General features: G+C 41.2%; 1 protein-coding gene across 1 annotated transcript in view; it reads left to right on the top strand.

The window, feature by feature from the left end:
* Positions 1-21,500, top strand: part of cped1 (cadherin-like and PC-esterase domain containing 1) — a gene marked incomplete at its 5' end in the record, with an annotated part of 61,709 nt that overhangs the window by 37,078 nt on the left and 3,131 nt on the right. Inside the window, 6 exons of the mRNA XM_071544323.1 lie at positions 11,401-11,512; positions 11,831-11,967; positions 15,346-15,566; positions 17,382-17,483; positions 18,756-18,843; positions 19,924-20,070. Of these exons, the coding sequence (XP_071400424.1) occupies positions 11,401-11,512; positions 11,831-11,967; positions 15,346-15,566; positions 17,382-17,483; positions 18,756-18,843; positions 19,924-20,070 (807 nt within the window). The remainder of the gene's footprint in view (positions 1-11,400; positions 11,513-11,830; positions 11,968-15,345; positions 15,567-17,381; positions 17,484-18,755; positions 18,844-19,923; positions 20,071-21,500) is intronic.

The raw sequence follows: 21,500 nt of genomic DNA, 5'->3' as shown, positions 1-21,500 counted from the left end.
TGTTAACTTCTAGTGAATTAAATAATGTTGAAGTTTAACAGCTGATCAATTTGCTGGGGACCCCCTGGAACCCCCTCAAGGACCCCTGGTGGTCCCCGGACCCCACGTTGAGAACCACTGATCTAGAGTACTGTATAGTGTTCATGTGTTGTCCATACACTTCAACAGCTATGTGCTTTGTGGACGCTCCAAAATTTAAACAAGTTCAGAGCAGGTCCAGGGAGGTCGTTTGATGCACCACTTGGCTTTTCTAGTGCAATTGCAAATGATTAGCGCATTTGAAATGCGCACATGATGCTTACAGTGTGTTCCTGACTTGAGGGCCATGTGGATGTCAGGTTGATTGTGGACTGTGCTTAATTGTCAAAAGCTTGCTGGTTCAACCGTTGGCACTTGCAGTGCCAGTCAGCACCTGCAGCTAACCCCCGTATGCAGGTATATGTGTGTCAGCCTGCTCCAAGGAAGAGTTTGATGAACAACCTAATATTAACTAAACATGTGATGGGTGAATGCATGGGGTATTTGTTTCTTCTCTTGTTTCTTGGATCTTTCTGTATATAACATGTAATGCCGTGCCTGTTTGAAGCCATCTAGTGCCCATGGAGAGAATACTACCCAAAACAGGTTCCAGCTTTGACGCCTAATTTTACTGCAGGTATTGCAATTTTAGCTCCACTGAGCTGTTAGTATTGGGCGACTCTGCGGTAGCTAATGTCCAGTTGAGCGCTGCATAATAGTTTATATTGCTGTGCTACCTTGATGCAATGGTCAAAGACGTTGAGAGGCTCCTGGAGAGCGCTCTTGATGACCTAAATGTCTCATAGCATCTCATCAAACAGCATTTTTGTGACACTAGAAATAATAGTTATTAAATAATAATTATTTGGGAATCATTATATGCAGCACGATTCCTGTGGTCAAGTACAGTGGGAAGCTTAGTAGTAGAAACTTCACAGCCTTAATTAATAACAGCTGTTTATTCTGTCCAGACCATGCTGACTTTTTGGCTCTCTGGTCCATTTTATTAGTCTGGTGGTGTCACAATTCCACAAGCCCCTCTAGAGAAGGTTGTTTCTGAAAATGTTAATGTCCGACGCTGGCTCTTCTTTATGTGAGATCACTCTTATATGAGACTTTTATTTTGGATAATTGTATTTCCCAATGGTGTGAGGATACTGTCAACGATGGATCTTTAGAAATGAACCAGGACCTCCTGGCCATCCAGGTTTATTAGACACTTAATTAGCAAAAGACTACATGCAACTGCCATTGCCATCCAGGAATTATGATAAGATACTACTAAGATAAGTTACTGCAGAGCTTACCATCGACCCAAACACTGGATGCAACTGTTCTCCATGCATTGTTTTTGTGACGTTTATTCCTGTAGTCCTGTAGACTGGGAATCTTTGGATGTCTGAAATCAACTTCAACTCCATTTTGCACTTGCCAGGTAACAGAGTTGTATCCAATTCCGGACACTGTATCCAATTCCGGCCACTCGGTCACTCGCGTAATTTCCGGTGTTTACCGGCATTTTTATATGGAGTTCCCAACCGAAAGCTAAGTGACGTAAATTCATACACATTTCAGAAGCTAGGTATCAAATTGCATAAATATCTATACACATTTAAACATATAAAACATTAAGTTACGAACTTAGTCACGAACAAGAAGCGGGAAGCCTTAAATCCCACTGAGCGACAGTTACTTCATGTCGAGAATCGGTATTGGCTGATAAATGGAAAAATAAGAGCTTTGAGTACATAGCCTGTACTTCTTACAAGTATCTGTAACATTGTGAAGGTACAGGAAGGGTTAATAAAGGGTTAATATCCAGTATATGAATACACCGACACAGACGAAAGTAAGTGTCCCGAATTGGATACGAATTTTGAATCTCAAAAATAGGTGCGCTATCATCCATTTGCAGGGACTGGAAGAAAATCAATTACAAGTTAAGGTAAAAGCGATATTAAACTTTAAAAAAGATAGATGGAGGATTGTTAATTTATTAGAAACTTCAGCGAAAACAGTACAGGATGAAATATATTGGTATATGGTTGTGATTTTTTGGTCATATGCTGTCCGGAATTGGATACCCTGATGTTAGAACTTTTGTTCATGAAACTAAATCACATCAGTAGGGAAACAAGAAAGCACATAAATCTCGTTGATGATCGCGAAAAGTTCAGTTGAAGTCAACTTTAAAGCCAACTCAGCTCTGTAGGAAATTAATGGACTTCCAGTGACTTGTTTATTGTGTTGTTCACAGTGTGAACAACACAGCTCTGGAAAACCCTGTCTGGAAAACTGGCATGGTGTCATATTTTAAATAACTTGTAAAAATACATTTTTATAGACAGGCTTTTATGTAGTTTCTTTATCTATTCCTGCTGCATTTTCTCCTGCTTTTTGTCTGACAATGTCTGACATTTTTATTGTTTCTTTATTACTTTAATTGCCTGGGAATCACTTTGTAACTGTGTTCTGAAAAGTGCTATTCAAATAAAGTGAATGATTATTATATATGCACGTCTTTTTTGGTGTGCATCAATGTGGGCTTGAGTGTCTGTGCAAGTGTGTGTGTGTGTGTGTGTGTGTGTGTGTGTGTGGTAATGCGTGCCTTTGTATCATGTTCCAGCAGTCTCTCTGAGGTCGTGTGTTGAAGGCTGAGCTGTCAGTTTAGTTCTCTGTTCATTTCCTCTGTGTGTTATTGGGAACTCTTATCTGATGGAACACCAATTCAACTTCTAAGGCTTATTATCCTGCACTGTCGCTGGGGAGGATGAAGAGAGTGGTTGTGTGTGTATGTGTGTGTGTGTGTAGATCTCATTATCCCACAGCCCTGTTCATTTGATACATGCATCTCTTGCAAAAGTCCTTGTGAGACATTATGTAACCTATGCACTTTGGCCACGTTTACCTGCATGGAGTCACAACTATTGGCCATACTCCAATAGTTCAAAACAATGCTCAAAACGATGCTATTTCTTAGAAAAAAAGAAGAAACAGATTATAGAGTATAAATTAATTATTATATTAATATTAATTATATTGAACTGGAAAACCTGGAAAATCATCCCAATGTTATAGGAGGCTTTCTCTCTTTTATCTTTGTTTTGGTCGTAGCGCTTTCTCTGTGTTCGCCACTATTTTTTCCAAAACAAACGTAGGAATGCCTCAAACTGGCTAAATGAATGGTGACGAATCCGTTGGTCCACAAAAAGTTCAACTGGGTTGAATTTACTGTCCGTCAAAACGGATGGAAATCCGCCAGAGACGGACGCGTCATCAGCCCTGTCCAGACAAAGGACAGCGCTCACTGAAAATAAACTGAAATGAACAGTCACATCGGATCAGTGCGGCCTAACCCCAACCAACTACAGGAAACAACCCCAAAACGCAATTTATTATGGGTATATGGATAAGTATAAGTATGGGTATGAGGAGACGGATGTTGACATCTGATAGCCAGCAGTTCCTCATGTCTTGGAAAGCCGAGCATAAAATTAAGCGAGGGCAAACCGCACTCTGGACTGATGCTCATATTCAGCTATTTCTTCATGTGTTCTTAATTGGTATGAAGACCAGAGAAGGGAAATTACAGCAAAGAGCGCAGACAAGTCAATCATGCTAAAGTCACAGGGACTGGAATCTGAAACTGAAATCTCTATGCTGACAGGATGATAAGTTACCGAAACTCTGTGCAATCAATGATCTACTAGTGAGTCCATGTGACTTTTGTTTACAAGTCCTGGTTTGTTTGTAATTGGGCAGTGTGAACCGCAAGTTAGTTTCCACAAGTTTTACAAATTGTAATTGTGATCGAAGATGTTTCCAGCCGCCGGAATCTGTTTAATATGGGAGCAAGCCAGGCATCTTAACACTAAGGTTTCTCATCATCAGAGTAGGGAATTCTCCTTGCATGTAAACGTAGCCGGTGATGCTGATCATAAGTTGAGTGCGGTGTGCACACAACAGCTCCCCCTGGCTCCACTGTTTCCCCTGCAACTTACTGCAATCACATATAAGTTGATGCTTGGATTCCCTCCATGATTTATTGGAATTTTTTCGAGCTGCTTGATTGCAGCCATGTGTTCGCTGTGTTTTTTGTGTTATGTGCGCGGGTGTATGTGTGACTATTGGACAAAAATTGTTCTCTCTTGGCAAGCCATCGCCTCTGTGTTGCCTGTTGGTAATTCCCTGGCTGTGTCGAGTCCTTCTGTACGTGACTGGAGGTGGGATTCCTCTTTCCTGCTTCGCCCTCCCCCGGGAATAGGAGTGTAGCTTGTAAGGAGAAAGGCATGCTTGCCCAAACCTATCGAGAACTTTGGGACAGCCTGAAGGATTGCCACTGAACCAGCAGTTGGGAGAGTAGAGTACGCTCTGTAGTGTGTCTGTGTGCTCGATCTATCTGTCATAATAATATGCGATGATGTGGAGACACAGTGAGAGATTTTGCTCTCTATTTTGCTCCCAAACATATGGACCCAAAGGAAGCCACTGACTGATTTGTCAGCGCCTAACTGCCTAGCTGCCTAGCTGCGGTAATTTCTCAGCTGTTACCACTGTTTATGTAGATATAATGTTCCAAGCATTTGCGGGCTGCTGCATATGGTCCTATTTTTTTTCCCCCATTGTGCAGTGTAATCTGTTGTTTTTGCTCTTCATCATCCTCTCTCCAGTGCTAATTTTCACACCATTTTTAAATCCAGTCATTGTCTTTTCACCACATTGTCCTTTAAATTGAGTCATACAACATTATAGTTGATGAAGATACATCTACTGCAGCATCTCTTTAACCGTAGATTAGAAGAATCAGCACCATTGCAGTAGTGTGCAACACTGAGACATTTCCCAATTTATCTGTCTCATCATGGGAGCTGTCTGATATATATATATATATATATATATATATATATATATATATATTTTTTTTTTTTTTATTAAATTAGACTGGATAGTAAATGTTTTCAATGTTTCATTTTAACAAAACGGTAACACTTTACAATAAGGGTCACTAAGTTAATGATTAGTTAATGCTTAATAAGCATTAACTAACCCTTAATTAACAGTTACAGTAACTAATGTGTCTGTTAATCATTTACTAATGGTGTTCATGTTAACTAAGGTATTAATCTATACATTATTTAATAGTCATCTTTATAAACTAATTAAACTAATTATAAACTATTAAATAATGTAGAAATTAATACCTTAGTTAACATGAACACCATTAGTAAATTACACATTAGTTAACTGTTAATTAAGGGTTAGTTAATGCTTATTAAGTATTAACTAACCCTTAACTTAGTGACCCTTAGTGTAAAGTGTTACCAACAAAACATTAACTTTTTTCCCCCAAGGACAGTTACAATCATCATCTCACGCAGTGATTTTTGTGTCATCACATTTTTGTCAAAAGTTGGATGACATTTTTTTTTTTTTCTAATATTGTCATGATTCAGAAATTTGATTTGTCATAGTCAGCGTTGACAACATTTTTTTTATAAGCAAGCATTTTCATTCTTCATTTTGTAATTTTTAACACCGCCTGACTTCTGACTCATTCACACATAGCATTATACTTATGCAACAGCATGACCATTTGAATTCAAATGAGATGGTTAACCTGTAAGCTTCTAAAATGTGAATATCAAATACGCAGCACTTTGGGCAGAATAAAAAGTGTTCAAGTCTATCCTCCTTCTCATTGCATAATAGCGCTAACCAGTAAATTGCTCTTTGAATGAAACACAATGTGCACAATGTGTTTTTCATTCCTGAGAAAATCAGGACAAAATGTTTTGGCAGAGCCCCATGTGACATTTTACCTTTCTGTTCTCAGTTTTAGGATGTGAGGCCTGAAAGTGGTCGCTCCAGCAGAGCTTATCCATGAGCGTGACCATACAGCATGCGATTACAACCTACAGCATTTGACTTAATCCTTTGTGTGACAGATTACATGAAAGGTCCTTTACAATAATATGTAATAACAAAGTCTGTGTCTGTGACCTGGGAGCTGGATTAAGTGAAAACAACTTGAAACATGCATTGCTGTATTAACTCCTTTTGAACTTCCTATTCAGATCACAGCACTTCATTGTTGGTTCCCATTTACTTATCTCCTATATTTTTGATTTTGATGCACCATGAATTTAATTTGTTGGTGACTTAATTGAAATTTTTCTTCAATTGGTAGCCATGGAGTATTGAATTTTTCTATCAGAATTATAGGGTATTTATATGACATTACACTAATTAAAAGTTTAACTCAGCAAGATTTTTATGTAAAAATACACCCGTCTTGTCAGTCTAAAGCACAAAGTGGGGCTGCAACAGAGAGTGTCCCATCCCCACTAATTGAGGCTGAACTCACCAACTTAAGATATTTTTCCCCTCTCATTCCTTTGGTTTCCTTTAGTATAAAGCATCACAGACCGGCCGGGTTGGTAAACATGAGCGTGCTGTGTGCAGTTTACTGAGGTCATCTTACAGGATTTCTGGGTATTAAAGTTCAAATTTTTCAAACATTTACCTCAGTTGCCATTTGGAGCCGCCAGCATATAAGTTGCCTAGTGCAGCTTTAATTGTGGTGGTTACTGAGCTATTTAGAAATTAGAAAGAATATCTGATTACCTACAGATAGAAGAATTTCCATCTGTACTGTTCTGCTTGATGTAAACATGCTGTTTTCTACTGTGTCTAAGAGGCTCAGCTGATCTCACAGGAGAGTCTGATTTCCAAGAATACAAATTTTCAAAACCCACATGGATCTCAGTTGGGAGTGCCTTTAATTTCACCAAACCTTCCAGTCCAAAAGCCAGAGCAGCATCTAACAACCTCAGTCCTGGTGGAGATGGAAGCCTGTCCTTTTTACTTTTATAAAAGGAAAATGTGTGTATATGTATGTGTGTGTGTGTGTGTGTGTGCATGCTTGCGAGCTCATATGAGGGTGCAAGCATGTTTGTGTGGTTGCGTGTTTTGGTCCTGTTCGCTTTGTGCCACCATCTTAAACCTGACCATCCTTGCCAGATGCTGGCAAAACTGCCCCTCTATACCAGTGTTTACACTTCTACAGGAAATACTTAATCTCCCTTGTAGTCAGCTCAGAATTCCTAATTTTTCACCCTTTCTCTTTTCACCGCTTTTTTTTTTTTTTTCACTGGAATGTCGACCCTTCTTCTCGACTCAGGCACTTGGTTTTTGAGTTAAGCTCTTTTGTCTAATGAGGGTTCATGTCTTGGTTCTGGAGGGTTTGCTTCTTGTTAGATTGAGAAGCCTTTTTCTGCCTCCCAAAAAGGCAGGTTGCTAGCCATTCGCTAACAAGGCTATGGCACAGGGACAAGCTGCTATGATCTAATGGAGCCCCGAGCCGGATTAGCTGCCTGGCTTAGACAGAAAGGGGGGGGATTGTGTGTGGAGGGGATTAGTGTGATATCAGGATGGGTTAGCATAACTCTTTGATCAAGGCAGATTGTTGCTGTTGTACTCTGGACCCTGTAGCTAACCGCTCATACAATACAATACCATTACTGTAAAGTAAGCAGGCCATTTAGCTGGTAGCATATTGTTCAGGGACGAATGGACCAAATATGAATAACAGGCCATTGAACATCTTAAATGGCACTCTGAAATATCATATTATGGTAACAATATGTATTCCAGGGGTGATACTGCCCTATAATTATTGCATTTAAACTTAAATTCCTATACATTTTAATAATGCAGCCTATCTTTTTAAGCATGGGTGCCAATTGGGTACGGCATGGTGTGGCCCTTAGCCTAAATGAGTGCAAATTTGATCTTGTTAAAAAAACAACAGGCATTTAAGAACATTCTTATTTACAATGATACACCGTTCACCGTTTGGTGAACTACGTTTAATAGTGATAATGTATGGATGGCGGGATAAACCAGCTGGAGATTGGAGAAGTTTACTCCGTTAATTAAATTTAAAACCCATTGAAATTTAGTCTAGAATTACATTGTGTGTGTACTGTGTGTGTAGCCCATTTGATCCACGCCCGACCCGTTCTCAATATCATCATCATTCGACCCTAACCTGCCCCACCCGCGGATAAACCCGCAGGACCCGCGGTTTTCGGATTGACCCGCGCATCACTAACGTTTAATAATTTATCACATTGACCAAATAATATCTTGTCAGTCATCAGTCATTGCTTCACGTAATTGTCGCCATCTAGTCTATGTATGCCGGATTTCAAAATTGTGGTGGCATGTGATATTAGTTAGTGAACTGACGTCTCTAAATTTACGTCTCTAACTGTTTGGACCAGTCCCACATCCCCAAAGAAGCAGATGGGACTTTGACCTACTTCCTGCCGAACAAAATACCCACTGCGGCGCTGAAAACAGCAAAAAAATCCAGCTAATTCCCAGTAGACCCAAGCGGGGTGGCAACGAGAGGTTGAGTAGGGCCACCTGAAGTCGCGACTGCGCAATGAATTTTAAAGAGAGGAACAAAAATTCTAATTCTAAATGGCTGTCAGCTACGTGGCATGGAAGCTGGCAGTTTGTCCTTTCGAGACGGGGGGGAAAAGGGAGAGAGAGAGGAATGAGCGAGGGGATGAAAGGCGGCGGCAGTGCATTTCCCCTCGGGCGGCCGCTCTCTAGCCCCGGCGGCTCCCTCGGACCTCCAGCCCTCGGTGTTTGCGCGTGTACACTGTGCACAGGTACGAACAAGAAAATCCCTGTTAAGTTGTCTTGTGGCACTTTGTTGCGAGCTGCACCGCCGCTGTGCGGAATGTGACGCCGCCGCGCGAAGCCCCTCAGAAGGAAAAGGAGGGAGTGCGGAGTGTGTGTGTTTGCGCGAACGTGCGAGTGCGTACGCGTCGGCGGGATGTGTGTTGCGGATCTTGTGTGAGTGTGTGTCCGGCCGGTGTGGGGTTGAGGCTCCGGCGGCCTGTCTGAAGTCAGGGGGCCAGACGTAGCGGCTCCCACGGGGCCTCTGGGATTACAGAACCGCCCACTGTCGTTCATCTGGTCGGGTTTATTTGACCTGTGAACTTTGACCAGCGGAGACCGATGGAGCAATGCCCGCCGCAGCCTTTGATACAAAAGAGGGACGATAAACAAAAGAGGTCGAAAGCAGTAAAACCGGTGATTTGAAAGGGGAAAAGAGCGTCATCTGTGGGATCTCGGAAAGTGGACGGAAGAGAAGAGAAGAGAAGAGAAGAGAAGAGAAGAGAAGAGAAGAGAAGAGAAGAGAAGAGAAGGAGGTCAGAAGAAAATTCAAGGGAGAAAGAAAGTTTAGTAATCAAGAGATGATGTCAGGAGATGAAGAGGGGCAATAAACAGAAGAGGTCGAAAGAAGTAAAACCAGTGATTTGAAAGGGGAAAAGAGCGTCATCTGTGGGATCTCGGAAAGTGGACGGAAGAGAAGAGAAGAGAAGAGAAGAGAAGAGAAGGAGGTCAGAAAAAAATTCAAGGGAGAAAGAAAGTTTAGTAATCAAGAGATGATGTCAGGAGATGAAGAGGGACGATAAACAGAAGAGGTCGAAAGAAGTAAAACCGGTGATTTGAAAGGGGAAAAGAGCGTCATCTGTGGGATCTCGGAAAGTGGACGGAAGAGAAGAGAAGAGAAGAGAAGAGAAGGAGGTCAGAAGAAAATTCAAGGGGCAGCCGGACAGAAAGTTGAGTAATCAAGAGATGGTGTCAGGAGACGAAGAGGCACGATAAACAGAAGAGGTTGAAAGAAGTAAAACCAGTGATTTGAAAGCGAAGAGTTGGATCTCGAGAAGAGAAGAGAAGAGAAGAGAAGAGAAGAGAAGAGAAGAGAAGAGAAGAGAAGAGAAGAGAAGAGAAGAGAATTCTGTCTGGGGCAGCCAGACAGAAAGTTGAGCGATCGAGAGATGGTGTCAGGAGGAGATGAAAAGAAGCACATTGGTCAAACGTAATAGAGGAAAATTGAAAAAAAACAAGCCCTTACCATACACACCGAGTAATTGAAAGAGAGATGGAGCGAGAATTGCAGCTGCAGTATATATAAGCCTTTCATCACCTACCTTTATAAATTATCCACAAGTGTCAAGTTTTCACCGAGCCCCAGCCGTAAATGTAGTTAGGAGAGCTATAAGAATCAGTCTGAATTCCTTCATTGTAGCAGATGCTATCAAATGATCCATTCCCTCAAGAAAGTGCAGTGCATGGAAATAGTTGAAGCGTTAAAGTAATAATCCGCGACATCCTCATATAAATAAATGTCTGTTTTGCTACTCTCTATAGCCGATTGATATAACACAATAGTGATTCAACCTAGCCGGTTCATGAAAGCTTTTACATTTGCTGTTCTGAGCACTGTGAGGAAAAATCCTCTGGTGCACAGAATGTGATGCATTTTGAGTTTCTGGTTTGTGTGGAACACATAGGATAAGAACTGGGTAGTTAGCATGAGCAGTGATAGCTCAGTGTATCCTATGCTAAAGGAGCTAAGTAAGGAAGCATTGAAGCACCTTTCCTTAGCATTTAGAGAATTCGAACAGCTCTTATCATTGTTGCCACTTAGATACTTCCGGGTCATTTCACTCAGTTAGGAACCTTCCTAAGCAAAAAAGACTATTCGACCGCAGCCGAAGAACTGGGTAGTTAGCATGAGCAGTGACAGCCACCATGCCTGAACAGACAAAGAAAAGAGCGCCACCTACAGAGGCTCAAACTTCACCAACAGAAAATCAAAGCAAAAAGTCGTCACAGTACTGGACACACTGTTTGATTGACAGGTGATCTCTGGGAAGTGCAGCGCAGAAACACCACATCAATAAGCGCTTAGCACCAAAGATGGAGCCAAAATAAAACGAGGATCTCGCAGATTACCACTCTAAGTCCACTGCCTCTGGAGCCTTGAATCAAATTCCAACAGATATTTCTCTCCTGTGTTTCACCTACTTTTCTTCTACGTCTTCCTTTCTGCCTTCCAACTGTCTAAAAAATAAAGAATACTCAAGGCCAGTGGACTGCCCACTCAACTTTATACCTCAGACAGGAGCACATAAACACACAAACGCATCCACACACAATGTAGAACCATTCGTGTCATTGCATCAGTTACACACATTCAATGTATCTTTCCTCACCAGCGTTGAGATCCCGTGTAAATATATTGCCAAAATGAAAGTTGAGACAACATCCATAGCTGCTGCCTGCATCGATTTGTGAAATTGGAATCTAAACTGCTTTGGCTATCAGTTCAAAACTGTTTACAAAGCTGTTTTAATATGAATTTTTACTGTGACATGATATATTGTGAAACTTCTGTGCTCATTTGAGCCGACGTTGAACTTGAACCACCTCCATCTTGCCAGTTCTCCTCAAATGACTGACTCTTCTCATAATCTCTCTGTCCTCTTGTTCCTCATCTCTCTCCCTCTGTTGCAGGACTGTGGGCTGATTGTGCAGCCGGGTCAGCCATGTGGCCTGGAGCCGTTCCCCGGATCCAAGACTTTAAGCAAGGCTACACCTCAGCCCTGCACCTCGGGGGATGTTCCAGGTTGGTTTAATTTCCCCACCGAACCCTAAGCTACAGTATGGCAAAGGCGCTGCAATTAATACAATTTGACACAAAACCTTCCAAACCGGCTTATATTCATAAAAGTTCTGGGGATAACCCTAATGAGATATTAATTGGTTGATGTGATGACTTCAGATTCAACTCTAGCATTTAAAAGGTCTTAAAAAGTCTTGAATTTGGCTTACTGAAACCTGCAGACACCTTTGTCTGTCTCTCTTGCTTTCTCTCTCTTATATCACTCTGTGCTTGTCTACTTCACTCTCTCTCTCTCTCTCTCTCTCTCTCCTTCCTCCACAGGCCGATGGGTCGTCCCCTGCCTCAGCTGTGCCGATAACCGGACCTGTGATTGGAGGGAGGTTGCCTGGCAACCCGAGGGTTGTTATCACCCGTTGCTGGACCGTTCACAGCTACAGGACTGCATGATGGACAGAAAGGTGAGGCCATGGGAAGGGACTTTAGACTGTAACACAGGGTTTAACAGACCCAAGGCAGAATGGTCAGGTGTTTTTCATACCAACCGCAACCAACAGCTCTGCTCCATCAACAGGGTTCCCATTAGAAATTCTGGAATATCATGGAATTTTGAGAGGTGTATTTCAGACAGGGATAGTCAAGGAATTTGACATATGATCTGGGGAAGTAAGGGAACATCAGGGAATTTTACCAATGGGTCACTAGACATGAATATAGCAGAATGTATTTTCACACTTTCATTGCATTAGATGGTTTTCAGATGTTTTTCTCCACAGCAAACCCAAATGTAATTGAGGCCAGACAGCTTTAGAACTGTTCTGAGCTGGAAAACAACAAGGAGGGAATCCAGTTTTTAGGTCATGGAACTGCTCCAACTTAGTTATGGAAAGTCATGGGAAAATCATGGAATTTTACAACGGCGCCACGGGGGGAAACCCTGTGTTCCGTTCATTCAGTAAATACATTAAAAGGTTATTCTTCTATTACTTCACGCTTGTCACCTGTGATGTCAGATTAGCAATTACCATGCTGCTAGCAGGAGGTAAGGTTAACATCAGGTGCTAAATAGCCATAACCACATGTCTCATAAAGCGCTGCCTAGGGAGCCAGCTGCAGCCGGCCTCACAGCTGTGCCAGCAAATTTAATGGGGAGTGTTAAGGGCATACACCAAGTTTTGGGAGATCGGATTTAGTGCTGAGAGCAAAGACAACAAAATCATCCATATGTCCCCGGTAGATCACTGGCTCTGGCGCTCCATGTTAACACTTCAGCAGACACTATGTTGAATGATAGTATGGGATATTTGTATTGTTCTTTTTTCTAGTAAAAATGGCGATCGCAGGTTTTTTCGCCCTCTCCCCTTCACATCAAAGTGCTAATCTTCGAGATCATTGTTTTTTTATTTTGTCTCCATCTTTGTTGCTAAGCGCTCATTGCTGTGGTGTTTCTGCACTGCTCTTCCCAGAGATCACCTGTCAATCAAACAATTCAAACAATGTGTCCAGTACTGTGGCATATTTTTCCTTGGATTTTCTGTTGATGCAGTTTGAGTTTCTCTTTTCTCTGTCTGTTCAGCCATGGTGGCTATCGTTGCTCATGCTAACTACCCAGTTCTTCTTCTGTTTGTTCCAAACAAACCAGAAACTCAAAACGCATCACTTCCTGTGTGCCAGAGGATTTTCCCCAGAAAATAGCTTTTTTTTTTTCAACTTTCTGGTTGTTTGTCATTTTTTTGCACACTGTGCTTGTTGAGTGTTCACACTTGTGATGCGGATTATACATCCTCTCGTGTCCCATCTAGTTAATGTATGTGTTTTCTTGTGTGCATCTGGAGAGGACTACACACTAAGTATCTGCTGAACTACACTTCCCATCTGAGCAAGAGCAATACAGCACAGGTGTTATCTATACAGCTGATTGCATTGATGATCATATATGGACCTAGTTCATTGTGGAGGCTGCTTTGCCCTGATGAAGGTCTTGTGACCGAAAGCTGGGGCAATTGATTTATTAAAGAAATTTGCATGGATCTAATTGTGCAGAACCTTCTTCCTTAATAATGTTCTTCGGTCTTCTGGCACCTTAGCGCATTCAATAGTCGTGAGTGCAGTGATCTTCTCAAAGAATCCCAGAAAAGAGCTACCAGATACTGGGTGTTAAGAACAGCAAATGTAAAAGCTTTCATGAACTGGATATAGATTTGATCACTGTTATATCAAACAGTGATAGCAGCAAAATGGACATTTAATTTATGAAAATGTCCCGGATTATTACTTGAAGAGATGTTTGGAATTCCTCTTTCAGATGGTTTAGGATTCAGTGCCTTCAAGGAAAATTAGACTGATGCTAAGAATTAAAGAGGGAGGAATGTATTTCAATTTGCATGTAGAGGTCCATGCAACCCAAACAGGCGATAACGGAGTGGAGCTGCCAACCGGATAAATGGGAGAGGCAAAGCAAGTCTAGTTCATCAACCACAGTCTCCGATTGTTAGTGTTAGATCAGTAAAGAGATGACATGCTGAATGCTGCTCCGCTGTCTCTTTCCAAAGCTTTCCCATGGAGAGAGAAGCCGCTAGAAATCCCTCTGGAGTACTGTTTCACATTTCCTCTGAAACATTGAGCCAAGAATCAGGGCCTCCGCCAGAGAAAGTCTCGTTTTGAGTGTTTCCTCGTAAACAATTCCGTTTTCTCATGTATGTTCTGATTGACAGCGCAGGTATTTCCATGTCTTCTCAGTCATTCTTGTGCATCTTTTATGCACTAGATCCATTTTTAAAGATATTGTATTTTGCTGGGATTTTGTATTTTTCTAGGAAATCTGACTATCCATCTTAATAAGTGAGTAAACACTGACTGGGGTTGGCTAAGATGGATGCTGATGTCATCACATGAGACGCTACCCTTTTTTGTGAACACACTGTCAAATGTGCTTTAGCTGATTGGTGGATAAGAGGCAGCTTTAGACAATAATGCTTGCATTTTGGCAGTGACACTTTCAACTCATGAGGAAACATTTAATGTCTGACCTAAGACTGGGAAACACTAGTGAACTCTTGTAAGGTAACAACCTCTTTAAAACAGTATTCATATATGAAATGAAACTTTAAAATTGCCAAATTTGGCGTTACGAGGTTTTCATATGTTCTTCCCATGACCTTAAGACAGTAAGGTTTGAATTTGTGAACATGGACGAGTCTCTCCTTCAGCAAGAATAAAAAGTAACCAGATTCCCTTGATGGTGTCAATTTGGTTTTTAATGGGAGACTGTGGACAGTGACAGTATCCAGAAAGCTTTCACAGAGTCACATTTTGTCAGTGAATGGACTCTATGAACTATGCTTGAAGATTGCACTCTTGTTTGTCTGGTTTTTAGCTTTGGGAGAAAGTTGTTGCGTGGTAATATAATATGTGAGTGAGCCTAAAGTACAATTTTTTAAAAGCAAATGTGTGTACTTGTTTCTGCGGAGCGGTAGGGCCATCATATATAGTGACGTAGTTTGAGAATATGAGTATTCCATATTGTCTGAGGGAGAAAACAAGTTGAAAAACTGAAAGATGAGACAATATTACAAGAAAGAATGAAGAGCACATTACAATGTAATAACAGGTTGGGACCGGCAGTAGTGTTGGTTTTATTTTCTCATGTTGTGTTACATTACTGAACTTCTAGTTGGTCACATTAAGTTTGACCCCCATGCATGTTCACTCTTAAATTAATACAGAACAGTGTTAATACAGTATGACAAACTTGTTGGACATTATGTGCCTAAATATTTAATTTTCTTACACTGCTCATAACCTGCTTTGTCAGTTCAAACCTGCTCTTTCCTCCTCAGGTGCTGTTCATCGGCGACTCCACCAACCGCGGTATGATGTACTTCCTGATGGAGCGGGTCAACACCAGCCTGGAGGACTGGGGCAAAGCCCACGACACTCTGATCTACAGCAACCTGAATCAGGGACACACACACGTCAGCTACTCCTACTACCCCCAGTTCTGGCTGGAGAAGAGCCTTAGACCCACCTTTCAGCAGGCCCTGGAACAGCTACTACAGAGGTGAGGGGTTGGAGAATGAGGGATGGAGCCAGAGGAGTAAATATTTTTATTTTTAATTTCTTTGAAACTTGGCTTTGAAACTGCAGAAAAAGACAAATTTCATTCAGATCATTGACTTCATTCAGATCATTGCCTTAGAGAAATCTGCTACACGTTCCCCGTAATTGCATTTGCCCCATGATCCATCTGTTATGCCACATAGCCCACTACAGTATGTTCAAATGTGTTAAGACATATGTCCACCTCTCCCACCATATGCACACAGAGGCTTAATCAGTTGTTCTGATCAAAGGGTTGGCAGTCATGTGCCAGGAGGTTTGTCAGACTGATGTCACACAGCAAAGCTTCTAACCAGCGATCTCATGCTGCCTTAGTTGTGGTCAAAGCCTGAACACACACTGTATACAGTTGAGGTTGTAAACTGCCATTTTAGTGGGCACAACTGTTAAGCCAGCAACAGCTCAGGAAGCATCACGCTGCCTTCATATGCTCCCCATAAGCTCCTGCACATTGCCCAGTGCTTTGATTTCTGGCTTTCAAAACTCGCTTTCGGACCCATACTCTGTTTTGGTCATTCATGTGAGGTCAACTTGTAATTTCCATATTGCCAACAGCACTTGAAGGCAGAATTAGACTGGCGGTATGGGTGTCATGTGCCTTATGGGTAGGGTTGAGTATCGTTTGAAGTTTTTTCCATTTCGGGTTGTGTCTTGGTTCCTTATTTAGATTCCGGCACCAATTCTGTACTTTTTTTCGGTACCTAATAGAGTTAATTCCAATTTCACATAATGTATTTATTTAAACACTTATTTTAACAAAAAAAAGTCAAACAGAACTGGTTTTACGTTAAATGTCAAAAACAGGAATATTGATTAATCACTATCTAGTAGTGCAGTGGAGTGGACTAACTGTTATTTTTAATAAAGTGCATTGTGTTAACTGTGACTGACTGTTGACCAGCAGTCGTGTTATTCTAGCTTTGCGTTACTCCATCAATACCTGTTTTGTTTTGTTGTCTCCACCAAGGTTATTATCCTTAACGAAAACTAACGAAATAACGAAAACTAGGTGTGAAAAAACATTTTCGTTAACTGAAATAAAAATAAAAACGAGGCTTACAAAAAACCAGAACTAACTGAAACCGTATTGTGTTTTTTACAAAGCTAACTAAAATAAACTAAAATTATAGAGAAAATGTCTTTAGTTTTTGTCAATTTATTTCATATATAAGCCTAGTATTTTGAATTTTTGAATCTTGCCCCTGACAAATACCCCATATTACAAAAAAAGACTGAAACTAATAAAAACTAAACTAAAACTAAGCATTTTCAAAAAATAAAAACTAAACTAAACTAGCAAACCCGCTTTAAAAACTAATTAAAACTAAACTGAAATTGAAAACAAAAAGTCATAACGAAATAAATAAAAAAAAAATTAAAAATGCAAAACTATAATAACCATGGTCTCCACTCACATTGGCTTCCAGAATACCACATGGCATAACATCATGTCTATCTTGGTCTTCTGTCTTTTCAAATTAAGAGCACGGAAACAAGTCAGCGCATTGTGTGGTCATTATTTAATGCCATTGGAATAAAAAATTTTCAAAGCCTTTTGGTCGTAAAAGGTACCAGCAAAATTCGGTCAGTCTCTCTGTTGTACCAAATTTCGGTACCTATCCCTGCTTGTGGGGTCTAGTAGAGCTTTTAAGCATGTATCTATATGTGTGTTTAAAGCTAGCATCACTGCAGAATATGGCCATATGTTGTTGATATGCCGATGAAATGTTTGACCGTTGCATGACCCTCACTGCAGGTCACGACCCCTGGTGAACTCCGATCAGACAGTACTTGTGGCAGGAGGCGTCCAATGGCTCAACACCAATCACCTAAGGATCATAAGTGAGGTGTTGGAGAGGTAAGCAGATGCACACACACAGACACACACACACACAGAGACACACACATTGTAACAGTCAGAAATAAGCCTACTATGCTTTTGGAACATTGTTTAGTTGCAGTAACAGATTACGTCACTGGGTGGCGCTAAATTTTTACCGAGACTGAGTTACAGCAACAGGTAGCTTATTCAGTTCTGCTCCCAGTCTGTCGTCCGATGAGTAGCATTACGTCTCTTCAGTAATGACTTGGCACGTGTACACTATATTAATCTACACATGTACAGTATGTTTAGAGAATATAGTGCCGTAGAGACCAGGAATTGTATGGTGGTCAAGTATAGTTGAATAAAGCGGTACTACATGTGTGAATCCCAATTCTGATGTCGCCTGGCTCTCTCAAGCTAACAAGGAGCATTTCACTTAAGCTAATACAAGCTAAGACACGACCAAGCGCGTTACAACAAATCCAGACTGACATCATACGGAACCTCAAAATAATGAGCAACCACTAAATTTGCACTAGTCACACTGGTTAAAGATGGTCATCAAGAGGAGCTGTTTTTCTGTTGGTTGCACTTTGATGTTGCTGTGTTACTACTACTATGTTTTATTTCTTACTAGTTAGCAGTGTTGTCACAGTAACCGAAATTTCGCTACGACTTTGGTACCTTTGCAAAAGATTGAATTCAATGCTGTATTTTATAAACATTTGATACTTTCACTAAATGTGTTCTGCAAGCTAAAATTCAATTTCAACATCACCACCAGAGGGCGTAAACGTGCAGATTGGAATAGCTAAAAGAAACAGTAGTCAAGCGTCAGTATGGCTCAACAGTGGAATGCAGCAGTCGGAGTCACAAAGCTGATAATATTCAATAGCGTCAAATAGTCCACCACATATTGAACTAGTTTGGTTACAGAGCTAACAAAGACAGACACCTGACCAACATTCATACCCCTGCGCAGAAGTTGATACGAAGCTGTCCAAGTCAATGTGGAAATACAAGCAACTTAGCAAACCATCTCACTGACTGTTGTTTGTGACATTGCTTGCTTTTTTCTTGCTGTGGTATCATAGTAACATTGAATTTTTAGATGTTAAATTTAGTATTGGTGCTGAAATTCCACTACTAGTTAGTCCAGTCCATCTGTTTAGGGTTAGGGTTAGGTAAGGTTTAGGTTTAAGGTTTGGGTTACTTTTTCTCACTCTATCAATGACTCACTCACTCACTCATTGACTTTCTCATTCACTAACTCACCTTATCCTCTGTCCTCTCTCCCATCCTCAGAGAAGGTCTCAGTAACATCATGGTGGTGGTGAAGTCGCTGGGCATGGGTTTCCATCTGCCTGTAGATGGCATCCGCTCTCTCGGCCTGGTACGTTCACAACCATATCCCCGTCTCCTCAAGTCTAATGATGCATTCATGTCGTATGGGAATTACCATGTGAACAACTTGACGGTTCAAAGTAAAGCCTAAGAAGCGTTCACGTGTTTGAACTCGTTTAAAGCCGTCAAGACGCCATGATTGAAGTTTTCTGTAGACTTTAGCTGCTCGTTATCAGCTTTCTTATAATTTTCACATATACACTTTGTGATGATACATTTAAGTTCATGTTTTACAGCTAACATGAACTTTTGACACAAGTATGCCATTGCCTACGCTTGAGTACAGATATTTCCTTGTTGGTAATGTCCACAATTCAGGTAATCGGAGAAATCTGGGCACCTCATTAATGCCGTGTTCACATCATGTTGGATTTACCGTAAATACAACCTGCTGACCGGGAAAAGTCATACACATCAACCTTCTGGTGGTAATTACAAGTAGGACATGTGGGCTCCCATATGTCCCACTTGGTGTCACGAATTGCGGAACACAAGCGGCAAACTTTTGAATATGGGCGTTCCAACAAATTAGACGCTCTTTCTTCTTCTTCACTTCTTTCACTTCTTCCGATATGATGTGAAGTCCCCAAGTTTACCATCTGCAAGCTGAGGTGAACAGTGTTTTCAAGTAGGAAGCTTGTGTCTACCTCCTTTCCCATGTGACATGAATGCAGGAAAAACCCCTCAATCCATTCTCCCAGGTCAAACCCCTTTATGTTCCTCTGCACATTACCCCAGACTTGTTCCTCTGTAGTTCTGTTGCTGACCCATCAAACTTTTAGAAGTGACTAATCCCACAGAGCTGCCTGTGGTGTGCATTTGTCCAAGACATTAGCGGTTAGTAATCCATGGCTCCCAGTGCGCTCTCTGAGCCAACATCAGCAATGTCTCTGCTCGTTCAACAAACACAAAAACACTGACTCAGTTCAAGCTCAATTATCTGAAACCTGACCCACTCACAGCCATGACTTGCCTCCCAGACTTCACTACGTTTTGGGGGACTTCAAAGCATTTCAAAACACCTTTCTCCTCATTTTGACAAGTGCTTTCCTGTCGATCAATCTTTCAGCGAGGAATTCAGGACCTCTACCGAGAGAACCACAACATCATTGCCACAGCAAAGCAGTATGGGTATGAGGTGATTGACACCTTTTGCATCACCATGGGCCGATACAAAGAGTTCCTGCAGGGACGATGTGCCTGCCATTTTCATGAGGTAACCCCATATGATTTCATCTTTGGTTGATCCTTCAGATGGTCTTTAGAATTACAGATCAATTATATCTAGCTGCTAAATTAAATTAGGCTTGGCCTGTAGTCCAACCAAGTATGGGGATGTTGAGTATGGTGTTGTTGAGTAATCAGAACAAATTAGGACCAACAGATGTGAAAGACCAGCCAGAGAAATACAGCCAGACCCACACAAGGTTCTCCCTCTCCAAATAATTTCCAAAATAACTGTTTGTTTTTTTGTCCATATTCATTATGTGTGCTGACATAGATAAGATGCAGTTCATACATTGTAGCTACGCTGGAAATATCTCAACATGATGTCACGTCTGTGTTTGGCTAGTTATCCATGGGAACAAGAAAAATACACCACCAAACAACAAAATTGACCAAGAATAGCTGTTTTTTAACGGTATTTAATTGGGAAGTTGATCAACGGGACAAAAACTCGCTGTATTCCTCTAAAAACTCTAAAACACTAAAACACAAACCACCAGTTTCTAATTGGTGAGGAAATCAGCTCTCCTGTTTCTCTGATAGAACAATCTACTGTTCTCTGCCCTCCATGTCGAGAAGCTTTCTCGAAGAAAATCCCCACCACCACCACTTCCAGTTCCCTGTAAAAGAGCTGCCTTTTTGTTTTTATTCACCTATAAAATTGGCCTCTGCAGGAGTTAATGAGTAATTACGAATTAGGCCATGCTTTACTGGGTAATAAAGCACACACTGGTAGCAGCTGGGCCTGTGTGTGTGTGTGTGTGAAGTGGTTTCAGAGGGCTACATGCATGGCAGGCCCAATTCCCCTCCAGTCCCTGCGCATGTGGCTCTTAAATGACAACAGGAGGAAGCAGAGAGTGCCCAGACGAATCTGTGTGACTGACTTACAGAAGTATTGTCTAAACAAACTCCCGGCTAGTGCTGAAGGCTGGCTGTGGTTGCGTTTCTTAGTGAATGGCAGGGATTTGATTGACACTGATGTGACAGAAATTAGAGGTTTTATTGGACGGGTTTTCCATTTCATCAGACCTCCGATTACGCCCAGTCTACACCAGAAGTGTCTCAGGCGTCTGTCTCTCTCGTTTTAATCAACACTGCTGTCTACACCAGTTTTTTACATTTCAAGTCTATTTTTTGAACTACTCATGTAAATTCACATTTTAAAATCCATTGCATAGGCTTTTAAACCATTTTTGGGGTATTTCCTCTATTTACAAGACAATAGCTGAGGATTATCCCATCTCTCCACGGTAACCTCCTAAAAAATGGTTTCTTTCCCATATTCCTTTTGGTTTCAATTCTACATATCCACCATGGACTATCTATAGTCTATCTCTACCATCTATTTGAACTTTTCATCACATTCCTGCTGTAGTAGCTTTTGCAGTCTCACTTTTCCTATATAGAGCTAACTACAAA

Source organism: Centroberyx affinis, unplaced genomic scaffold, assembly GCF_046629955.1.
Source record: "Centroberyx affinis isolate AG114_WGS23_722 - 3 ecotype Tasmania unplaced genomic scaffold, CSIRO-AGI_Caff_v1 ptg004527l_1, whole genome shotgun sequence".
In the NCBI taxonomy this organism is placed as follows: domain Eukaryota; kingdom Metazoa; phylum Chordata; class Actinopteri; order Beryciformes; family Berycidae; genus Centroberyx; species Centroberyx affinis.
The sequence above is the reverse complement of the archived record's forward strand: the minus strand, read 5'-3'. Positions and strand labels throughout refer to the sequence as shown.